Genomic DNA, 20,708 nt, shown 5'->3' with positions numbered 1-20,708 from the left:
AACAGAGAGCTCATATAGGAAACGCCTTCGACCCCTGTCAGCATGGCAAACTTCCTTCAGCTTTTTCACAACGTATGCGACTTTTTCTGATTCTTTGTCAGCCTGTGCCTCGTTGAAATGGTCCAGCGGCGCATGAGAAAATCCAAGGGCATCAGCCAAAGCAATCCAGTCGTACATTTTTTCCGACACTGTGGATAAGATTGCTGAATAGATGTAGGTCAGTTTTTTAAAAGGTGATGCAATTTGTTCAAGGAGGCTGCTGGTCATGAATGCACTGTCTTCGACATCTATTGCTTGATCTTTGGTTATCACTTTGATATTTTTGCAGTGTATCAGGCCAACCTTTCTTCTCAGAACTCCCACATACCACTCTTTTATTTTAGCTTGTCCGATAGCTTTCACCTTATCTTCTCCAAGAAGCGCTATGGTATCACCCTTGAAATACTCCAGCAAATAATCAATTTTCGTTTGACGTAACACAGTTTTCAAAGCTATGCCATAGTTGGTAACATTTAAAGGCTTATCTTGAAAGACAGGGTATTTAATTATTGGCATTTGCAGCAAAGGTGCAGATTTGATCGCTTTGCGTTTTTTCAATCGGTTCGCCTGTTTAGTTATTACAGGGAGTAGTTTTGGTGCTGGTTCGGGGGTAGTAACATAGAAGTGGCAGACCAGGTTGTTGTTGGGGACTTTTACTTGAATACGGAAGACAAATAGATGTAGTTTTCTTGAGTTGACAACAGAAATTGGAAAATGTTGGTGAATCACTTCACCACCCCCTTTCAGCATTCCTTGGTTAATTTCTTTGCTTTGATCTTCTTCCTTCACTTCAAAATCGGAATCACAAGAGGCCACAGAAATGCTCAGGTCTTGTGGTTTCTCGAGGATAAATGTGTGTTTCCCCCATAACTGGAAAACAACTGGAGGCATATTCTTTCCTCCCCTTTTAATGCCACACACTCTGAGCTTTTCTGGCACATAATTGTGACGAAACAGCGCAAACACAGCAGTAAAAGAAGGGTGGATATGTTTAGGTCCATAAATTCCAACGGAAAGTTTTCTGTGGATATACTCCCAAACACTTGCTGAAGCAGAATGAACAGTATTTGTCTGGGCTATGGTCACAATGTACATCAAGTGACTTAACTCTGTTAGCTTCACTTGTATAGTATCTTTATAAATATAGCAGTTGTGTATTTTCTCAAATGGACCTTCTTTACTGCCACCACACAGACATACAATTTCAGTCATAACCTGGCTAAAGGGGTCTTTTTTCACTTCAGCTGCAATTTTCATTTCTAATAAAATAGCTTCTGTTGTACTGAGGTTACTTAATGTAAGTTCTATCAGTGGGCTTATAGTGGTTGAATGTTCATGATTAAGGGATGATGGAGAGTCAAGAAGAGCCTGTAAGCCAACCTCTTGAAATTCTCCAACTGCTACATGACCTTCAGGGAAATGAACAGCAATATCTGAGTCAGGAAGCTGCACTGAGCCACCTTCATGACTCACCTTACAGACTATATGAGTTTCTACTGTTTGGGTTTGTGCCCATCCTGGACTCTGATTCATCACACTCAGATCTAGGCATGATCGAGCCAGCTGCCGTTGATTCAGCCATGCTGTCTTATAGGCTTCTCGATCATTCTGAAGCGATTCACTATCTAGAGGCAGGTGGTGGTTCGATGGAACTGTAGGGGGAGGTCCAAAAGGCTTGGCCCCAATGAGATCCAAAAGATCTGAAGCACTCCTATATTTTGCAGATCTCTTTGAAGTTTTGCGAAGGAATAGATAATCAATATTTAATTCATCTCCAGATGAAGCAGCAGAATCCCTGCTATTTGAATCTCCATTATTTGAATCCCTAAAAAATAAATGGGGGTCTTCTTTTAAGATAGATATATGTTTGTTGTTTTTTTCTTTGTTGTTCGATTGAGCTACATCATCTAGAAAAGGGTTGGATGCAGACAGTTCATTCCAAAAAGGATTTGTCTTGAACACGCCAGGATCACATTGCTTGAATTCTCCAGGCCAGTGGGACTTTGGATGCAATTCACTCTCTTTGTCATCTGTTAAAAATAAGCATATAGGTAAATGTTCCCACTTTGGTTTTTTTATCCTCCTCCAACTGGTGTTCCAAATATGCCAAGTTACTTCAGTTTCCTTTACTATTTGGTTGACAAATGCCAAGAGCCATGTGAAGAAAAAACATCAAAATGTTTAACAGTTTGACTGGCTCTGACCCTAACTTCCATGTTGAAACTAGCTACAAGAATGGTTATAATGATTCAGGATTCCATTTCATTCATTCATTCATTCATTCCCTGCCCAACACCAAAGTCCCTGGGTGGGGAACAATCATAAAAACACCATAAAAATACAATCATATAAAGCCATCCTAAAATCTTCTTTAAAAACCATCCCCATCTCCCACCCTAATCCACCCTTCTAAAAATGCATACTCACCCAACTCGTGTAGAGCCCACACCAGCAAATTTCAGAATTTAGTCTGGGGCTGGGCTTTTAAAAATGTTTAAAAATGGTAACACCCATATAGTCACTGTTCATACTTTTTGTCTATATTTTAAAGAGAAAGGATACTGCAGCAAAATAGTTTGGACTACATTGTTTCCTCATTGGGTAGTTTCCAAAACATAAATCTAGGGCAGCTCATTTAGGGAAGGGGGTTGGTTGGATTTTTTTCTCCCATCCTTTGTACTTTTCTCCCATTCTGTACACTTTTCTCCCATTCTGTACACTTCACAGGCTCACATCTATCACCTCCTCCTTTTGTCCTTGTGTATTCATTCATTCATTCATTCATTCATTTGACTTTTATACCGCCCACCCCCAAAGGGCTCTGTACAGAAGATCCCCTATACAGACTATCCCCTGTACAGGGCATACTTGAGAAGAAGGGGACCTTCACAAACTCCTTGTCCATGATACTATTACAGAGCACAACCAGCACAACTACAGACTAGTGACTGAAGATTTGCTTGAAAGGACAGGATGTCAGCCACCTACCTGTCCAATTAAGGCTTCCATCATCCAAGTCAATCAGAGATCCTTCTGATCTACTCCATGAACACTCCTTCATATGACAGGAGGCAGACATTTTTTTCCTAATAGATGAAAGATAAGTTAGAATACACAGTGAGAAATGTCTGAAACAATAAAACAGAAATCTTGTATTGTTATTTGGTTATTACAGTTCAACTTTGTTGTTGAGACTCAAACCAAATTACATAGTGTAAATCAAGTACAATCAACAAGATGGGACATCCTATGAACAATACAATAAGGTCTGGACAATAGAAATATAAAAACAAACAGAAATCTTAAACAGAGTGGAAACAAAGAATGAACTTTTAAACATGATACAAACATGATAGATTAATTGGGTCCACCACTCTTAACTCCTATTCCACACTGGTTCAACACCAGAATATCATCCTATACAATGCACACCAAAGCATGAAACAAACATAAATCCTGCATTTTTCATTTGCACCCATGTCTTACTTGAAATAGCTGCTTATGTCTCAGCAATCTATTTACTTCATTAACTAGGTTGCTAGTTATTCTGGCCACCTATTCAATTGCAGAGAATGCATTTACTTTACAAGACTTTGGAAAAGTAGATTGAAAGTGTCTGATGTCAATGAAGCAGGAGGTGGTGATGGCCACTAACCTGGATAGCTTTAAAAAGGCCTTGGACAGATTTATGGAGGAGAAGTCAATCTATGGCTACCAATCTTGATCCTCTTTGATCTGATATTGCAAATGCCTTAGCAGACCAGGTGCTCGGAAGCAGCAGCAACAACATAAGGCCATTGCTTTCACATTCTGCATGTGAGCTCCCAAAGGCACCTGGTGGGCCACTGTGAGTAGCAGAGTGCTGGACTAGATGGACTCTGGTCTGATCCAGCAGGCTCTTTCTTATGTTCTTAAGCATCAGCTACTTGACCTACAGAACAGGGTTTGGTGACCAGGATAAGTATCAGCACAGGTCAACACCATTGGTGAAATTACATACATACATAGGCAGATTCTGCAAGGGCCCCTACAGTGGTGTCCCACTGGCATATGTGATGCCAGTGGAGCCCCGGGGCTGTTCACACGCTGAAGTGCAAGTGGCCCGAGAGCAGCCGTGGCCCGCGGGGGCATGGAGGTGCCTCCATTTTCTTTCCCCACACTTACCTTCTCTCTCTGTGGAGCTCCACAGGGAGAGAAGGTAAGTGTGGGGGGAAGTGGAGGTGCCAAAAAGTGGCACCTCCAATCTGGTACCGTTCCCATGGTGCCGACAGGGAAACGCTGTTTCCCAAAAGCATTTCCACCCCGGTGAATGGGGGAAAGCACAGTGCTGCCTCATTGTGGAGGCAGCAGCTGGGCGAACAGCACCCCCAGAATGGTGTTTTTACCATTCCAGGTGTGCTGTTTTTAGCCTGTGTGGACTCCGCCATACACATACAGGCAGATTCCACATGGGCCGAAAACAGCGGTGTGAAAATGGTGTGAAAATGGTGTAAACCCTTTTACACCATTTTCACACTGTTTTCACACCAGTGTTTTTTGCCCATGCAGAATCCGCCACACACACACACACTTATCTCATAATGGTATTTTTCAGAATCAGCGACACATGACTGCTTATACAGACTGTCCATTGCCAAACTAAAACTTGCATCTGATATTACAATAGCATGAAGTTATCAGGCTTCCTTGTTTCATTTAACAAAAAAAAAACCTTTAGAAGAGCCAGTTGGGTCCAGATGGCTTGCTTTTTATTGCCAAGACTCTGTAAACCCTAGAAAAATATTTCTGTACTAAATTGGTAGGAGATGTGGGGACCCAGTTATTATGAACATCTCTTGGAATTTGATCCAGTTCTCTGTGCCATTACATTCCTTTCAGCTTCAAGGTGATAAGATGTGAGAGAGAATCATTTAACTGCTCTATTTGACATAATGTGATGAGTAAGCCAAAGTACAGAACAAGAAAGTGAGAAAGACTGGGAAGGGTGATGAGCCAGTACTTTACAGGGATGCTAAGAGCTTGCTGAGACTAAAGGACTTCACAATAAATCACTGCACATGGTATGAAATACTCTGGTGCAGGAAAAAGGTTGTTAACCATCACTATGATTGACTTCTGTGATTTACCCAGGTTTGAATCCTCACTCTGATATGGAAGCTTATTGGATGACCTAGCTGGGCCAGTCACACTAGCTGGGCCAGTCACACACACTTACACTAACTTCACAGGACTGTGGTAAGGAGAAAATGGAGGAGAGGCAGAAAATATGTCACTTTGGACCTTCACTGGGAGAAAGAAATACTATCAGAAAGAATCTATCAGAAAGAAATGGGACAGTACATCAAAAAGCTAAAACCTAGCAGATCAGCGATTAAAATAAAATCAGGTATCAAAAAATAAGTATATTTGCAGGGGTGTGTTCAAAGACAGCATTAATATAAAGACCCCTTTCTTTATACACTATTTATAAAGCTTAGGTAAAGAAACAGAACAAACCATGTTCTAGATTTCTCTTCGGGATTTTTCAGTACAGTACTGATTTCATGCTCTGCCATTAGGTTAGGTAAATAAATGAAGACGCTCAAGAGGGGTAGATCTCTTGCCAAAATGCTGGTTGAGATGCCAAAGCACTGAGACAGCTCTGCCATTCAAGTCTACCATTTGTCAAGGGGCAAAGGAATGGGTGAATAGGCCACTTCAATCATTTTACCTTCTCACCCAGAGATTGATCTCCTCCTTGGGGGAGAAAGGTGTGCAGTCATGAAAGCTCAGCTGGTTATTTCATTTGAGTAGTGCTAAAATGGGTCTGAAATTACAGCAAGCTTTCTTAGGCACAAATGCATCTCTGTGTGTGCACTCACACATTCACCTCCATTCATCCTCCCTCCTTGCAAGTGTTTCACAGACTGGCATGAAGAATGCACAGTGAGAGTCAAATTGGACATTACAGATGACACAAGTCAGGGCACAATTGCCGGAACCAACTCACTGTCACACATGTGAATGGCGGAACTTACCTTGAAAGCACTCAATTCAGCTCTGGTACACTGCTTGGCATGCAGAAGGCCCCAGGTTCAATCCCCATCATCTCCATCTAAAAGGATCAGGTGCTTTGTGATGTGAAAGACCCTTGCCTGATATTCTGGAGAGCTGCTGCCAATCTGAATAGACAATACTGACCCTGAAGGGCCAAGGATCTTATTCAGTATAAGGTATCTTCCTATGCTTTTCCCCAGAGGCAGGGCTACCAGGGGACCGGGGGGGGGGGGGTGCACCACATACCGGGCGCACAGCTTTGGGTCATGTGGGCGGCCTGGTGGGAACTACATTTTCCAGGAGACCCTGGGAAATGTAGTTCCCACCAGGTCATTTGCACCCTGGAAGGGAACAGGCAGGCCTCTTCTCCAGCCTGCTCAGTTTGCTAAAGTAAGTGTGTGGGGGGGGGGGCACGCCACCGGGGTGTGTGTGAAAAAGCCAGTGTGTGCACTGGGTGCACTCTGGCCCAGCTACGCCTCTGCTTTTCCCTCACTTTTTTCTGTGGCCAAGCTCTTTCCCCCTGTTTTAAAAGCCTTTTCATGATCTTGAATGAGCTACTTACTTTGAATGAGCTACTTTCTCTTAGGCTAATCTAACTCACAGGGTTGTTGTGAGGATAAAATTGAGGAGGGGGTAATTGTATATGTCACCCAAGGGAGCTTGGAATGAATGAATGAATGAATGAATGAATGAATGAATGAATGAATGAATGAACCATTTGTGACTGATTAAAAAATAAGATGCACCTGAATAACCAGGGGCAGCCATTGCTGCCGTGGTGAGCAACACAGCAAGATAAGGGGCATGCATGGCCTGGTGGCAAGCTGCAGAACCGGGTGCAATGATTGGCTCTCCCTGAAAAAGGCGGGAGGAGCCTGGGTATATCTAGACGCCTTCCCCGGTCCGCTCTTCCTTCCCGGCAAAGCAGGCGTAGAACCAGCAAGGCGCGGTCGCGTATCGCAGCATGCTAAGGGCCCTGGAAGGAGACTGGCCTTTTCTTTTCTTTCCTTTTTTAGCTGATTTTCCTTCTTCCTCTGGCTATCCTTTTGCTTTCTCTTCAGTTTCAACCTTTTCTTCCTTTTCACTTTTCTGGGCCGGTCCTCGCAGCCATGTAATGGGTGCGGACAAGAGCAGGCAGCCTGCTGCAGAGGCGGCGGCGCCATCGGCAGGGCTCGCCTGCTGGAACAGGGTCCGGCTCCAGACTCGGCCCCGGACGCCAGATGACGGCCCGGTCGCTGGCCGCGCATGACGGAGCAGCTGCGAGGGCTGGCCGCGGTTTCCCGGGCTTGTCTCCCATCGGCAGGGGGCGGCCGGCCGGCTTGGCGGGATATAGTTCTTATTGGGAGGGCCCCTCCCCGCTGGTCCCGGAGTGCTGGCCCGCATCTTCCCCGCTCCGAACACGCCGGCCATATGGGCACTCGGATCCTGCCTTGTCCAAGAACTCTGGCGGACACCCTGTTGCATCTTTCTCAAGTCCTCGGCGGAGCGGCCGCAAGTCGGCCCCACCTCGGGGTCGGGGCCTCTGGAGCTCCACCGCGCCGGCGCGGAGGCCGGTGCGGGCGCTCGGGAGGGGGGCCTCGAAAGCCGGAGCAACGGATGGCTGCAACTTTCGCCTCCGTTTAGCGCCGCTCCTACATCGGGTGGATGCGTCCGTCGGCCCCTCGGGCGCAAGGGCGGGAGGAGGAAGCGGTTGTCGGGGCGTCTCGTTCCTCCAGGGCGCAATCCCCAGCTCTTCGCCGCCGGGTGAGTCTACTGGAGGGGATGATGACGCCGCAGAGTTACTGGGGAATTTTGGGTGCGCGGGGAGAGGGTGCCTGCTCTCACCGGCTTGCAAAGCTCAGGCTTTCATGGCGAAGCGCCAACCTCCGCCCTCGCCTCAGGGACGCAATAAGGCAACTCGCCTCGGGTCCCACCTCCATAGGAAGTTCCTGGAGCGGGCGCTGGATGGGTATTATGTGGATATCTTGGGCGTTCCTGCAGCGGGAGGGGGAGTTGGGTTTGTCGGCATGGAAGGCCAACAAAAAAACGGGAAGGACCAGGCAGTGGCCGAGCCGAATTTCTCAACAACTGGCTGCAGGGCTTCACCAATTCCTGGTCTCATCAAGCAGCGATTCCCTATGGCGAGCCTGGCAGATCTCGCAGCTCACATAATCTGGCCCATGTGCTGCGGCTCCGGGCGCTGGCTGGGGAGACTATGCCATCGCTACGACGCAGGGCCATCCCGCAAGAACGCCAAGCACAAGTGCGCCTTTTTTCGCTGGGGACCCCTATACATCCCACGACCTCAAACCTGATGGTCGTGGTCCAGCCCGCCTTCATGGGAGGGGCTGCATGGATCCTCCCGCTCCTCACAAAACCCTCGGCAGAGCCTACCACCCGGGCGGTGGGGCCAAGGGGGTTGTGTTGGGAATTCAACAAAGGTGCTTGCCAGCCGCAAAAAATGTAGATATGAGCACTCTTGCTCCCTTTGTTCCAGCAGCCATGCAGGATCAGCTGTCCCAAGCCGGCGGGACGCTCTTTCGGGTGAGGACGCCCGGTCGCCCAAGGCCGGGCTCCCTCCCACAAAGATGCCGGGTGGCTAGGGCGGTGCTCCCGCTTCCCCACAAAACACTGAGGTGCTCGCCAGCTGCAGTCTCTGGCCCCTTCCCCGCTCAAGTGGCGGGGTGCTGTTGGAGTGATTGCCAGGCTCTACCCAGACAGGGGCATGCGCATCTGCTGGGGAGGGTTTCTCTTCTGGCTTCCGCATTCCATACCAAGGCTCCACGGAGGGCTTTACCATGCCAGCAATCTAAAATCTGTCCGCTGCATCTCCCTGGAGCGGTGGCTGGATAAGCCTCAACAAGGAAAATCCAGGCCGGCCGCATTGCTGGCCCTTTCTGTCACCCCTCCCCCCCCCCCCCCAACCCTTCCTGTGGGGTCTCCCCTCTTGGCGCCGGTAGCCTAAGAAAGCCCCGGGAGTTTCAGCTTTAATTCAACACCTCTCCTGGAACCTCGGGCGACTCCGCGGAATTTTTTTCATTGACTCCAGAGGTTTGTTCAACTGCTACGCCACCTTGGACGGGGCCATCCCTCTGCTGCATCAGGCAGGCGGGTCCGGGGCATCCCCTGGCAAAGTGTGACATTCAGTCCGCTTCTTCCGCTCCTGCCCATTCTGGACTTCGAAGCTGCTGGGCATCCACTTCCAAGCGAAATTGGTATGTGGACAAGGCCATGCCCATGGGCTGCTCCTCTTTGCCTGCGCCGCCTTTGAGACTTTCAGCACCTTTCCCCTCGACAATGGGCTTTCAGGCAGCAGGTGCCTCCTCCGGGTTTGCGAGGGGACTTCCATTACCTGATGATTTCTTGTTTATCGGCAGGCAGGGCACCCGGGAGCGTGAGCTGGCCCTTCAGGCTTTCCAGCTCCCTGGACGCCAGCTGGGGGTTCCCTTTGGCTCCCAACAAGACGGAGGGCCCGCCACTGCCCTCAGCTACCTGGGCATTCACCTGGACACGGTTCTAGGCATCGCCCTCACCTCCCGGCTGTGACAAGCTTACAGCCCTTTCAGCCCTGCTTCAGTCCGGGCTCTTCTCCTCCAAAATGCAGGGCAGCGCTCTGGTCCAGTCCTTTACTCGCCACCTTAATTTTGCTTGCAGGGTGGTGGCCTCCGGCAGGGCTTTCTGCCTCGGGCCGGCTGGCGTAGGTCCTTTTGTCGGGCTGCAAGTCCCCTGACCATCACATCAGGGTCTCCCGGGCATGAAAGAAGACCTACAGGTCTGGTTGTCCTTCATCCGAAACTTCAACGGCATCTCCCTGTGGCAATCTGCTTTGGAACCTGGCCTGGAGTTGCAGGTGCACCTCCTGGATGCCTCTGGGGCTTTTGGTTTCTCGTGTGTTCTTCCGGGTCAGTGGGCGCAGGGCCTCTGGTCTCCAGAGTGGCAACACCGCAGGGCATCACCAGGGACTTCACCTTTTCTGGAGCTGTTTCATCCTGGTGGCGGTGCACATTTGGCACCGACCTCTGCGCAAAACAAACCGGGTGCTTTTCTCTGGTGCGGCAACCAGGTGCAGTGGTGCGTGTGGTAAACAGAGACAGTCGCAGCAAATCGGCTCGGGTCATGCGCCTGGTTCGCAATTTGGTTCTTACCTGCCTCACCTCATAACATCTCTCCCTGCCAAGATCAAGACAAGTATGGGGGGGTGCACCTGGCGGGCATCGCTTTCTACTGCAAGGTTTCCGGTTTTCCTGACGTCACCAAGGAGTTTGTTGTTCGCCGCCTAGTGGCTGGATGGCGGCGGATGGGCACCAGACAGGGGGACCTCAGGCGCCCGGTCACCAAGGAAGTGTTGAGGGTGGTCACTGGGGCTCTAGGGCAGGTGTGGCGCTTCAGCCGCTTATGAGCTTGCTTTTCACTTCTTCCACCTGGCTCACCACGGGGCTTTGTAGGCCTGGGGAACTGGTCAGCCTACCAGGGTTCCTCGAACACCTTCCAGCACCGCTGCAATGGGAACACCTCGCCCTGTCGGGGACATGGTCCACGCTTATGGCTGGCTCATTCAAAACCGGCCTCAAGAGGGCCGCGGGGCCTGGGTCTCCATGCCGGCCCCCTACTGGCGCATGCCACCTGCCCCCTCCCTCCCCTTATTATTGAGTGGCTACGCACAGGCCTCCCCAGGTGGGTGGGCATGCTCTTGGTGCACGAGGATGGGTCCCTCACCAGGTTCCAAATGCTGGCGTGTGCCTTCAGGGCATGCTTGGCTCATGCCGGGCTACCGCCGCGAAAGTCTCGGCCTGCACCCCGTTCAGAATAGGGCCGCCACGGCCGCTGCAGCAGAAGGCAGGGCCCCGGAGGATATCCGCTGTTTGGGCAGGTGGCGGTCGGGGCCTTTTCGGCGCATATCTCGCCCTAATACACCTGACTTGTTGATTTCCCTCCTCAGTGCCTCCAGGGACTGTTTCGCAGGACTGTCTATCGGCAGGTGTGGGTCGGGGCACAGCCTCGCCAACAGAGTCGGGACTCACGCCTGCAAGTCCGGAATGGGGCCGGCATCTCGACTCAAGGCGCACGTAAGAATTCCTTGGTTGGGGCAGGGGCACATGCTTTTGGCATGAGCTAGAGGTTCTCCAAGGTCATTGAATACATTTTTTCAGTTGGCTGGGCTACACCGACCTCCTGGTCATCCACCTTTGGGAGGAAGATCTCCGCTGTGCCAGTCGTGGGCCTTGACTCTATGCTTTTATGCGGTGGCCGCCACGCCAGGAGCTTCTGCCAGGCACCGCCTAATATGACCTTTGGTTTGGTCCGAGATGGTGCAGCTGGCCTCATTGGAGCGGAGCGGTGGATCCCTCGGCCGTGGATAGGCCTGCAGAAAAGTTAATAAGGCGGCCGCCAAGGTGGTGCTTTTCTTCCTCGGGGAGCGTGTGGCAGAACACTCCGGTAAATCACCCGGGACGCTATGGACCCTTTTCCAGCCGGATGGCGTCTCGCTCTGTCCCAATGGGGCATGGACTCTGTGGCTTCAGTCAGTTCAGCTTTACCCTTCGCCGGTGGTTAGATTTGTGACAGGCTCAGGCTTGGAGGGAGCTTAGCGTGAGCTGGCAGGGCAGCCTGCGTGGCGGGTTTGCAAACGTGTGTCGCATTAATCTGGGGAGAGAATGAGCCTTCCGCTGGGCTCCCAGGCTTGCTCTAAGTGATGGGCCGGGGTGGGGCGGGCAGGCTGGCGGGAGCTGGCAGGTCGGGTCTGCCCTCGACACCTCCCAGGGAGTGGGGTTGGGTTGGGCCGTTAGGCGGCCATGGGCTTAGCCGGTGCCCGACACCCCAGCGAGCACGGGAGGAAGACGGGCTGGGGGCGGCCTTGGGGCTCAGCCAGTGCCCGTCTCCTCAGCAGGGGCGGGAAGTGTGGAAGCATTCAGGAGTATGATCTCTGGGCTTCCCTTCCCGCCAGTTTCCCATTCATTGGGATGTGATGTGCGACCCGTTTGCCGCCCAGCTCTGATGTATATAGTTCTTGTTTATATGTTTGTTGTTTAATAAACGGGCTGCGGCCCATTCCTTTCCAGCCTGTCGTTGTGGTGTACTTATTGAGCGAGGGAGTCTCACCATCTACAGCAATAGTGTTTTACACCATCCAAGCATTTGAATGGTGCAATTCCTGAGGGGATTTCCTGGGGGAGTTTGCTAGTATGGCATTTACAATCATAGGATGTAACTGAAAAAGCAGAATATCTAACATTTTCTCATCTCATCTTTTAAAATAGATATAATTTTATTGAAAACACAATTTCCAGTGGTTAGTTACTGTGTGGAGACTCAGGAACACACATGAAGCCACTTTATACTGAACCAGACCATCAATCTACCCAGGTCATTATTGTCTACTCAGACAGGCAGCAGCTCTGCAGGGTCTCAGAGGGAGGTCTTTAACATCACCTTGTGCCTAAGGATTGAACAGAGATCTACTGCTTGCAAAGCAGAGACTCTTCCACTGAGCCACAGCTCCTCCCTTTAAACCATCTTTATGATTTACATGACACTGACAATGAAAAGGCAGGACAAGCCAGACCTCCAGAAGGGCTAATAATCATGGCCAGGTACTCGAATCTCAATTTCTCCCCTTGCTGTCTTGAATATCCTACTTGACCTCATGGGCAATCTCCTGTTAAATGGTTGTTTGTTTGTTGAAGAAGCATGGCAGAAGGATCTGGGACGGATGGAGTCCAGAAATCCCAGGTACAGTGGTGAGGATATTCACTGCCATGTCCTGGAATACTCCTCCTCTACAGAAGCAGTAGTGCCACTGTCAATTTAGGGGGTAGGAAAGATGAGCAAGCCAGAGGCATTCTTCCTATCTGCCTGTCTCTTCCTCTCAGCGATTCCCCCTAAGCCAATGCAGAAATACATGGGAGATCTTGGGCAAAATTAAAAGATGAGAGAAGAGTCACCGAGCAAATCCCTCATTCAGTCCTCCCTTACAAAGCTTTCTTCTGGAAAAGCTCATAAGCTTTAACGGCTGGCAAAAAAAAAAGTATAATAGGAGCAACATTTCCTTTTTGTTGCAATTCGATGCCAGGAGAAGACTCACCTATTGGGCTTTTGCCTGCCAGGCATCGTTCATGACATCGGAGACAGGCCACAACAAATAGCAACTTAGTGTAATGACTCTTTGTCAGTTTCTCTTCTCCCTCTCCCCCTTCCCACAGCCACTGCAAGATGTCCAGGCAGCCATGCATTCCCTGCCCTTTCTGCTTTATTTATTCTGCTTTAGAAACTGTTCTTTCTTTTTTTTACTGGAAGTGAAATCATTGCCTCTTAATAAATGGCCTATAAGCTACAGATCAGTAACTTTAAAGCCAGTTCCTGCCAGTCCTGCATGACTGTGCACTCTATCGAGTCCTTTACAACAGTAAATAGCAAATCTACCTTCACACCAAAAAATGGAGGCCTCAGCACAGCTTCATTATGCTTCTATGTCTTCAGATTCTTTCTTGCTACTGTTTTATATTGTTAAACAGCCAAGATATTGGACAAAGGCACTGAAGACCCAGAATGTTCAGAACCATGAAAGCCTTTGAGGTAGAAGACATCAGCTGTTGGGTGCACTGTTTTTTTACTCCTATACTTTGAAATCTGGTCACCAGATGTTACTTTCATTCTGTTTCACCTTTTCTTGAGGTTTCTAAACAATGTTACTGGCCACTGGGCAGAAAATATGAATTATTGAATTAGCTAGATTAAAACAACATTGCCCAGCCTCTTTGCCAGCTGGGACAGCACTGGGAGTCCACGGGCTCTTCCATCATAGCTCCCCTCTCCCTCCTTAAATGCAGTTAAGCTCAAGGGGGCAGAGCATGGCTGTCTGGCAATCAAGAGCTGTGGTTCCACTCTTTCAAGCATGTCTCCTATTGCATAATGGAGGCCATTGGGACACCACAGAGGACCTCTGACGCGATCTCCCACTGCCCAGTGTGGATGGTGCTTTGAGGAGTGCAAGGTTCTCCAGCCACAAGACTGTCACTGGCAGCTGCCCCCCTAACAGCCTAGGGCTTTGGAAGGCACCAAACATAGTAATAATCCTCAATGCTGACCCTGTTGCCAGTCAATTTTGGGACACAACTCAACTCATTTGCAAAGACAGTCACTGGGACTTAGCAATATAACAGCTACATGCTTTGTTCCAATCCAGCAACCACAGCTTTCAGTTGGCTACAGAAGAGCGGCTCTTAAGTCTTTCAGTGCTCGTAGGAGATGCACAGCTCCTATGCTACTGCTACATTTTCAGATATAACATTGTGAAACATCTTAGCATTTTGGGGTACATTTAAGAATAGGAATAAGGCCTGAACAAATGAAAATTATTAATTTCTCTATACTGTCTTTATTACAACAATGGATCAGGATGTTGGGATTTTAAAGCTAAAGTTGAGAAAAGCCTATGTTATCTGTTAGGATAAGATAATTTGCTCTGGACTGTGCCGGGGATACTCGCATTTCAAAAATAAACATACTTTGATATATCTATATTTTTTAAAATAGGTTTTTTATTTAACAGTATTCAAAACCAATATTTAAAAATGGGAGCAAAGTTCACTGAGTCAAAACTACATTTAATTATAATATCATTGCAAGCATGTTTAATACATGCCTGCACAATATACAGTAAGTGAAACAGAGAGTGAATTTGCCTGGAAGCAAACTAAGAATATTTCATCATTTGAAACATGGGAGAATGTGATTTTATTGCAAAACCCTATCGAGAAGGTACAAGTGAATGAAAAATTGAGGATATTAAAATACAAATATAGAGATATGCAGTGCGGGAGGGAATCACAGTCTTAATTGATATAAGATTTTTAAAAGGTTGGGGAGATATCCAGTGGTGGGATCCAAAATTTTTAGTAACAGGTTCCCTCACCAGCCCCCCCACAGCAAAGGGTGCAGAGGCGTACCTAGGCAAACCTGAGCCCTGGGCAAAACCTGAGTTGGATGCCCCCCCATGGGCAGCCACCCCACCACGACCCCCCAAAAAAATTTTGTACCAGGTCATTTCTAAATCATCATCACATTATAAAAAATGCCTCAACTCACAAATCTGAACACAGCAATGGTGAAACACACAGGTTCTTTGATAGAGACTGGTGAGATAAAAGGTACGAAAGGCTGAGAATCAATGAATTGCAGTACCTGAAAGGGATTAACCCAGTTCAGGGAGTTACATTATTAGTCACAATTGCTATATGGAACCTTCATGTTCAAAGGCAGTATGCCTCTCGGGCAGGCGAGGGCATGGAGATGGAAAAGCAGACCCAATTAGTAACCCCCTCTCGGCACACACAAATAATTAGTAACCCACTCTCAGGAACTGGTGAGAACCTGCTGGATCCCACCTCTGGAGATATCCAGGAACCCACACCAACAGGTGGAGAGCAGAGGTTCTCTCACCAATTGCTACCCTCTGTCCAGCCTTGGAGAAATGAGTGCTGCCATTGCAAGGCTGTCCCTTATATCCCCATGACAGTCAAGATGTCATAATTGACTAAGTTGAACACTGCTGACAGGCCTAGTAATATCAGTAACACCAACCTGTCTTGATCCAGGTGTCTCTGAAGGTCATCTGTGAGGGCAGTCAAAGCGATTTCCATTCCATGGCCTACCTGGAAGCCAGATCAGAAAAGATCCAGCACCAATGTTTCATCCAAAAACCCCTGGAGCAGCTCAACGACTGCTCTCTTATCCAAAAACAAAAGATTTGATACTGGGCAGCAATTGACTGGATCTTGAGGACCCAGTGATAGATTTTTTAAGAGCAGTCTCACCACATCCTCTTTCAGCCCTTCAGGGAAAATCCCTGGGCTCAGGGAAGGAATTATAATTTTCCCCAAGAGGCCCCACACTATGTCCCCACTGGCCTTTACCAGCCATGATGAGCATGTCAGAGCACTGATGTAACATGTGTCTGATCATCAAAATCTAACTGAAAGGTAACACCTGACACAGCCTCATTCTGGGATTGATTGGTAAAGAACTGTGATTGGCCAGTAAACCAGATATAAGGCTGTAGTATACTGAGGACTATGAGACACTTGTCTTCGCCTTGCCTTGCGAAGCACTTTGCTTGAGTTAGCTATACTTGTGAACTAATAAAAGTAGGACCGCTTCTGTGAAGCTGAGCTGCTGTGTGCGTCTGACTTCCTACTGTGTTCCAGTATATTGTGCTACTCTGCTGTAGGGGCTTTACCCCATACCTTTACAGGACATGAGTCTAAGAGGCATGTGGTGGGTTTCACAGCTCCAAGGACCACATCATCCTGGGACAGCCAAATGAAGTGGTCAAACACAAGACCAGAAGATGCGCAAGAGGCCTCCAGAACATTATCTGCCTCAGATTTGGTTGGAAGGTCCTGGTGGAGTGATGCCTTATCTGCAAAAAAGCTTGCCAAATCGTCACAGCAAAGGGCCAAATTTCTATAATTTTAAGCCCATCAGATAGAGCCATCAACATCCCAAACACTCTATAAACAATTGGGTAGGATGTGAGCTAGCAAACATGATGGTAGCCATGAAGCACTCCTTTGTGGCTTTCACTGCCATCTCATAGGGTTTCATAACCCTATGAGATGCTCTTACTGCTTCATTGTGAGATTGTTGCCATTTTCACCCTAGTTATCTGAGTTCTCATTTCTTCCTACTCAGCTCCATGATATACCATGGGGCTAACTTGGTATGGGAGTGCAGAGGGTGCCAGGATGTAATCAGCTCACTGCCTACACGAGGAGGGACTGAGATGGTCATGCAAGCCTTCAGGGCGTAATGATCCGATCATGGCACTGGGACTATACTAATTGAATCCACCCCCACTCCCACACCAAAAATTAAATCCAGGGTATGTCCTGCTGTATGTGTGGGACCTGAAACAAATTGGAAGAGTCCCAGTACTGCCATGGATGACACTAGGTTCAAGGTCGTCTGGAAGTAGCACTGTTTACATGGGTGTTGAAGTCCCCTAAGACTAAAAGCTCTGTTTAGGAGTACAGTATATATTTAAGAAGGCATCCTTATTCATTAAATTGTAAGTTATCACCACTTCTTTTGATATCTCCAAAGAGATCCTGAATGGAGGTTTCACATCTCAATCACAAGCCTTTATTGGCATAAAATAAACATACAAAATCAGCATACAAAATTTGCCCATTATTGCTCACAATTATAGACACTGGTACTAAAATACTAAATACTAAAATATATACATGGTCCTTCTGTAACTATAGGACATTCCTTCAGCTAAGTTAACTCACTTAAACGTCATCGGATACTGACAGAAGCTAGAAAAATTACTGCTGGCTATATGTGGTCATAATACATAGACTTTGGTTGGTATTCATCTAGACTTACGTCTATTATTGTTAGCAGAAATTTTGCTACATTCTCACACACTGTGGGATCCATGTTGTTCAAAAGCATAGGTATCTTAAGAGCATCAGTTAGATTGTTATACAGAAATGGGATAAGTGCAGATTGTGACATTCTGATTTTTGCAAACCTTACACAATGAAAGAGGGTATGATCGAGTGTCTCCACCTGACCCATATTGCATGGACATAGCCTCCTCTGTTTATCAATTTGTTGATATCTGCCATAGAGCAGCATAGAAGGCATTAGATTGAATCTGGCCAGTGTTAAAGCTCTTCTTAATTTAGGGTTGGTGATCCACTGTAAATAATTGGCCATGTGTCCTTGTTCAATTGGAATAAGCAGGGTCAGGGGGGAACACGTTTTCCTCGCAGCTGTTATCATATCCCGATACTCTTGTTCTAATAGCTTAGTTTTCAAGCAGCTATATGCTTCTGATAGGGAAAGAGGGAATAACCACTCCAATGAAAAGCCAAGAGTGTTGATTTTTTCCTCAACTAGTTTCAGCCACCTAGAATATGCATAGTCGAAAGCATGAGGTGTAACAGAACTGGAGTGATCCTGCAAATAGTGGATCACGTGAGCCAGTATCTGACAGTTCTCAGCCAGGCCATCGTGGCATATGATATTTTGCCCGAAGTTCCCTAAACATAGGGCTGCATATGAAGCACAATTTGGTAAGCCCATAATTTTGTGGAAGAAACGGGACTGGGCTGTGTTTATATTTTTTGTTTATAGCTCCGATCCAAATAGGTGCTCCATAGAGGAGCTGAGAGCCGCATTTAGCATTGAACACCTTCAATGCGGATGGTATATACTGGTGGCCCACAGTGAAAAAGAAACGCTGAATTGCTAGGGCACTGTTGTTAGCTGCAGCGAGTGCTAATTTCCTATGTACTGCCCAATTAAGGTTGCTAGTAAGAGTTATGCCCAAATATTTGAACTGGTTAACTTGTTCTATGGGTCTGTTATTGATGGTCCATGTATGACTAGGGGGTCTTCTAGCGAAGACCATTATTTTGGTTTTTTCATAGTTAATTACCAGTTCGTTCCTCTTACAATATTCAGCACAGCAATTTAAGAGACGAGTGAGACCAACTTTAGTGTGGGAAAGAAGAACGGTGTCGTCAGCATACAGTAACGCGGGCACGTGTTTAGTGCTTAGTTTGGGAACATGCCCAGGTTTCACATCTAATATTTTTGTAAGCCACCTTGAGTTTGTGGAATGACTGGATAAGAAAAACTTTTTCACTAAACAAATAAATGTAAATGATAAATTTAACTGGTAAAACATAGCTGATTACAAACCAGTTGAGAGTCCAAGTTATCCTCATTAGTAATTTCCAACACGTTGTTTTCATATTTTATATGTTATGAATGTGTTATGTTATATGTTACGAATATGTTTCATATTTTATACATTATATGTTATCCAAAGGGGAGGGGGCTAAAACTGCTAGTGAAAACAACATGGGCTTCTGCCAGCAAAAATGCCCTCCCCAGGGCACTTATGCCAGAGAGGGCAATTTGGCTGAAGATTGGCTCTGGATGCTGCACCAACTACACAGGGTTGCCGCCGCTGGCATAGTAAGGGTGGGCTGGGGCAGGAGCCAGAATTAGTTAGCTTCCTCCTGGCCAGTCGCAGGATTACTCCAATGGCTCAGAGTCCCAATTTATGGGACCTCAGCCAGTGGCATAAAGCGGGTGTAGAGCAATTGGGCTTCTTGGTGGTGGTGCTGCCAAGAAGCCCCCTTTGGACTGGTAGGGCAGCACAGCTGTGATGCCATGGGCAGCCACCCAGCTTTGAATTGGGTTGTTTGTTTGGAGCAAATAAAAGGCACAGCAATAAATAATGCCTGAACTTCTCCACCCACACTTTCATGGTGTCAGGTTTAGCCATTTAGCAGCTCTTATGAGGCCTGTTATTTGCCCAGGGCTGAGTACTTACTCGGACTGATAATCAGGATAGTATACTTTAAAAACATAGCATATAACAGCAAATATTATGAATGAAGAAATATAGCTGTAAATGATAGTATCAGTGATCATGAATCAGGACTCAAGTGGGTCACTAATCTCTCTCTTCACCTGCTGGGTCTAGAGTCCCTATAAAGTAGCCAATGGTAGGTCAGGATCTGGAAAGGTTGCAACTCACAGACATGTGGAACCATAAAATTATATAGTTTTTATTAGGCCTATCAGAATCTTCTCTTATTGTCATTAAAGAGATTTCTGTAAAACATTAACTTTTATGATTTAATACAAGCTTTGGTGTATTTCTTGCTCTGCCCCCCAAGGTTTATAGAGTAGGACCTTGCTTTATAGACCTTGTACAGATTTTTTAAAAAACCAATTAAGCAGACATTAATTTATGCTGGAATTTTGCATGGGCTGACTGAATCCCTTATACAAGGAGTCCCATGAAGACAGAGTAAAGAGACTGTGAAACACTATCCTGAGAACTAATATATTATTCTTTCCTGGTACAAACTGAAATAGTTGAAAATAGTTTTACTATTGATACAAACATGCTTTAAAAACTAGTTCAATAAAAAGATGGGGAATTGCCAACTCAGAGCCTCACACTAGAACTAAAAATCCAACCAATGAACGCCCAAAACTCCCTTCGCAAACAGATTAAATTTTCCACAACTACTTGTAAGGCATCAAGAAAAGGTGACCTTTTTCTTTAAAATAATTCACAACCAGCCCTCTGTGGTTCTACATATATTTCTCCTACAACTTTGGTTTTAAAAGTCTGTTTCAAAGTGTGAGCTGGAAACCAGATTTTTCAAGAGGCGGATTTGTAACCCAAGTCCATTTCTCTTTTCTTATGAGCTAATCAAAACATTTCCTCCTCCCCTCCCAATTTTGCAGCACATATTACTTTAAAAACTTACCTTTTCTTCTGCCCAAAGATGCAACCGCTGCTTATCTTACTGGCATTGTCTTGAAAACCTTCTTATGTTAAAGTATTCCCGATGTTTCCATGCTTGTTTAAAAAAAAAATGGGACTAGGACAACTATCTAACCAAGAACACACGCCTTCTACCTGTGGCTTCTTGTGGGTGTCAGTGATTTCCTTGGGACTTTGAGTCCTTCAGCTGTTTCATTGCTTTCATTGCAATAGGCACTTCAAGAAGAATGAACTACCTTACCCATCATGCCATTCAGCTCATACCTGAAACTAGGAGGACTAGTTTCACTACTGAAGTTTCACCTTAGGGCGGGAGGAAGGAGGAAGCGTG

At 47.0% G+C, this 20,708-nt stretch overlaps 1 protein-coding gene across 1 annotated transcript in view; it reads right to left on the bottom strand.

Moving 5' to 3' along the window:
* Positions 1–20,493, bottom strand: part of MACC1 (MET transcriptional regulator MACC1) — a 32,617-nt gene extending 12,124 nt beyond the window's left edge. Inside the window, exons 1-3 of the mRNA XM_048511173.1 lie at positions 20,361–20,493; positions 3,028–3,125; positions 1–2,069 (exon numbers count right to left, since the gene is read on the bottom strand). Coding sequence (XP_048367130.1) covers positions 1–2,069; positions 3,028–3,118 — 2,160 coding nt within the window. The 5' untranslated portion in view covers positions 3,119–3,125; positions 20,361–20,493. The remainder of the gene's footprint in view (positions 2,070–3,027; positions 3,126–20,360) is intronic.
* Between the last annotated feature and the right edge of the window lie 215 nt (positions 20,494–20,708).

This window comes from Sphaerodactylus townsendi, linkage group LG11 (genome assembly GCF_021028975.2).
Source record: "Sphaerodactylus townsendi isolate TG3544 linkage group LG11, MPM_Stown_v2.3, whole genome shotgun sequence".
NCBI classification, from domain to species: domain Eukaryota; kingdom Metazoa; phylum Chordata; class Lepidosauria; order Squamata; family Sphaerodactylidae; genus Sphaerodactylus; species Sphaerodactylus townsendi.
Note: the sequence above shows the minus strand (reverse complement) of the source record. Positions and strands in the feature narration are given on the sequence as shown.